This window comes from Limulus polyphemus, unplaced genomic scaffold (assembly GCF_000517525.1).
Source record: "Limulus polyphemus unplaced genomic scaffold, Limulus_polyphemus-2.1.2 Scaffold1147, whole genome shotgun sequence".
In the NCBI taxonomy this organism is placed as follows: domain Eukaryota; kingdom Metazoa; phylum Arthropoda; class Merostomata; order Xiphosura; family Limulidae; genus Limulus; species Limulus polyphemus.
The window spans coordinates 284,733-288,323 of NW_013666757.1; the positions used below are offsets into that span (position 1 = coordinate 284,733).

General features: G+C 33.3%; 1 protein-coding gene across 4 annotated transcripts in view; it reads left to right on the top strand.

The window, feature by feature from the left end:
• LOC106462344 (protein phosphatase 1 regulatory inhibitor subunit 16B-like) overlaps positions 1 to 3,591 on the top strand; it is a 51,734-nt gene that overhangs the window by 36,027 nt on the left and 12,116 nt on the right. For all 4 annotated transcript variants that reach the window (XM_022389587.1, XM_013922257.2, XM_022389589.1 and 1 more), the window contains 2 exons: positions 1,447 to 1,571; positions 2,650 to 2,775. In XM_022389587.1, coding sequence (XP_022245295.1) covers positions 1,447 to 1,571; positions 2,650 to 2,775 — 251 coding nt within the window. The remainder of the gene's footprint in view (positions 1 to 1,446; positions 1,572 to 2,649; positions 2,776 to 3,591) is intronic.

Consider the following 3,591-nt stretch of genomic DNA (forward strand, 5'->3'; position numbering starts at 1 on the left):
TATATATATATATATATATATATACTTTTCTATGTTATTCTAGTAAGTTTTAACAATCTATTGCAGTCATTTTTCTTGCTAATGCTTCAAAATCCTTCCACGTTTACTGTTACTCTACAAAATGCAGTGCAAATTGGAAATTAAACAAATACTAAGCTATCGGTATACAGATGTGTAGATAGATTCAAACCCTAATTTAAGGAAATTTTATCAGCTCCAAATTGGATAGAGTCTGGGTGTGTAGGTCATAGGAGTACTCGCATACCAGGCGTTTCATTTCTTTTTAGTTCAGGTAGATGAATATTTCGTGTACATTTACAAATTTCAAAATTATTCACCCATACACGCATGTAGCTTTGTGTATAGTTTCTGGAATTAGTTAATTGGCATCTTCTTTGTTTCCCCTTTTATGTCACTTAAATTTTTCCTATATTAGTTGGTTATTGGCAGGTTTTATGATACCTAGAGGTTATAATCTCCCTCTTTTTGTTGTTAGACTGATTTGCTGGTTGAATATGCCAATCTGTTTGTGGGACCAATAAAATTATGATAACAAAATCTTGAGTATAATCTGTACTGACATCAAGGTAGGTCTGTTCATAGCGATTATTTTGCGTAAAGTTAAAATAATGTTTGTTTTCAAACAACAACAAAATTTGTTGGTCTACGAGGAAAATTTGAAATTACCTTGGTGGGACAGCGGTAAGTTTACGGACTTACAACGCTAAAATTCGGGGTTAGATTCTCGGCGATAAACACAGCAGATAGCCTACATGGCTTTGCTCTAAGATGAACAACGAATAACAGCTATCTGCCACCTTTCTTTATTTTCAACTACTGACCAAAGAGAAGGCATCCAGTCAACAGTACTCTACTACCTATCATTACTACTGACCAGAGAGAAGACATCCAGTCAACAGTACTCTACTACCTATCATCCACGCTTAGAGATTGACTGTCACTCTTATAACCTACCCGCAACCTAAAGTTAGTCACAGTAATGATGTGAAATTGTATTAACAAATAAGGTCATTCAATTATTCAAATAATGGACCATTAATCGAATTTACAGGACCATTCTAAATTTGGTAACGAATAGAGTTAAAATACTAAAACGTTTTGGTGTGTATTTTGAATATAAGACTATTGAAACTTGAAACTATTTCTTGTTCTTTTTTCCTCCTCTACTTTATGTGTATCTAAAACAAAATTTCCTATAGTGTGAAATACTACGCCTAAGCCAATCGCTATGGATTTATGATATATGAAAATGTTGTACCGTTTGTACGCATACGTTTTTGTGACCACGAAAAAGTATACTAAACACAGGTTATAAAAAAACGATAATTTAACATTTAATAATGAATTATTTTCGATGGTTTGTCTTCTTGAAACCATAGGTCGTCCCACTAACAGCTTATCATAAAATTATGTTTCATATTCAAGGCATAACTCAAGAAATGATCGACCAAACCCGTAAAGCTCCAGAAAATAAGATGCTAAATGATCTTAAAAATCTTGCAAAAAAAGGCGAATCCCTGGAGTTTCGAGACGAACAAGGAGCCACTCCGGTAAGCCTACATCTCCTTGAAAACCTGTTGTTCTGAAAATAATGTTAATGAAATGGATGAGTACTTTCTGTTAAAGATCAAAATGAGTTTTTAATCTTTAACTTTTTGAATAAAATATAAAAAATTATTAATCAATTAATCACTTTAGAATAGAAACACAAAAGTTTCATTAATCACTTTAGAATAGAAACACAAAAGTTTCATTAATCACTTTAGAATAGACAAAAGTTTCATTAATCACTTTAGAATAGAAACACAAAAGTTTCATTAATCACTTTAGAATAGACAAAAGTTTCATTAATCACTTTAGAATAGAAACACAAAAGTTTCATTAATCACTTTAGAATAGAAACACAAAAGTTTCATTAATCACTTTAGAATAGAAACACAAAAGTTTCATTTTGATGCTCTCCCACAAGTTTGAGTCTTATAACGCCAAAAATCGGGATTCGATCCCCGCGATGGACACAGTACAGATAATCCATTGTGTAGTATTGTGACGAACAAACAAACTTATTTTGATATACATGACGCTATTTTCGTTAAAACACTAATATTGTAAGTTTTTTTTTTGTTTAATTTCTCATAAAAAAAAAGAATTTGACAAATGTGAAACTATAACAAAAATTCGTTACATTAGGAGAAGGTATTAATTGAATAACCTTACTGAACTTATTATTTTGTGCTATAAGCCCTTGTGATTGTTTTACAAAACATTTCGCGTGAATCGTTAAACTTGATTTGCCTTAAAAGATAGTGTGCGGTAAATATTTTTAATCGTTATTTAAGAAATATTTTATTTTTCTCCCTAATTTTCAGAAGGTAATAATTTTGAAATAACTCGGGATACTTTCTTTTGTGAAAATAGCTCAGACACTCGGGATTTACTTCGCTGGTGAATTTTCATTGACAGAAATTCCCGGGTTTATAATTTTCCTTACCTTTAGATAACAATACTCATTTTTGTTGTTGTTTCAAAAAAAATAGACTCGGGTGATAGAAGTATTTTATTAATAACTGTGTTTTCTTTGTATTTTTCAACTTCACAAGAAGTTTTTTGTTTTTTTTGTCTTCGTAGCTTCACATAGCGGCAGCCAATGACTACTTGAGTGTAGTGGAGTTTTTGTTGGATCAAAATGTAACGGTGGACGCCGTCGACAACGACCTCTGGCGACCGATTCACGCTGCTGCTTGTTGGTGTAAAGTAAGCCTCCTGTCTTGAAGATTATGTAAAACTAACCGCTGATAAAGACACTGAGTCTGTTCACACTTAATAACAGCACAAGTAAAGACAAATATTTTCAAAATAGGAAGTAAATGTAGGGATGACATTTAAATCATCCCTATATAATAGCATAGGCACACAGTGTAGTAGAATGTTAAAAGACAAAAATAGGATAAATTAAACTAAATTGTGATTGAATAGTTATAAATATTTTTTTTTTATTCCTGTAAATTCCCAGTGGAGCATAGGGCCGTAACAACACCTCACCAACGGAAAGTTGTTGTTGCAGTTACTTGTAGCAGGTTGGTTTTTACGGGGTGGAGTAGCTAGCCCCGCGCCTGGACTTGGGACCAGACAAAGGCGGAGGTTGGCATGTTTGGTGTGACGGGGATTCGAACCCGCGACCCTCAGATTACGAGTCGAGCGCCCTAACCACCTGGCCATACCGGGCCTCCAGTTATAAATATTACTATATGTTAATTATTATTATTTATGCTATTATATTGGGAGGATGCAAATGCCATCCCTACTAACTTTTTTTGCATTGTTTTTGAAGGACTGATATTTGCCATCCCTACATTTACTTCCTTTTTTGAAAAATTTTTCTTTACTTGTTTGCTTGTTGTTTTTTTTTTAATGCAATGTTTCGATAAACATAGGAAGGATGTATTTATGACCATTTATAATACGATGAGGTTCCAACTGTAATATTTATTGTGTACCTATTATTGGCTGGTAATTCCTTTTCACCCTGTACTTAAGCTTTTTGGCCCGGCATGGCCAGGTGGTTAGGGC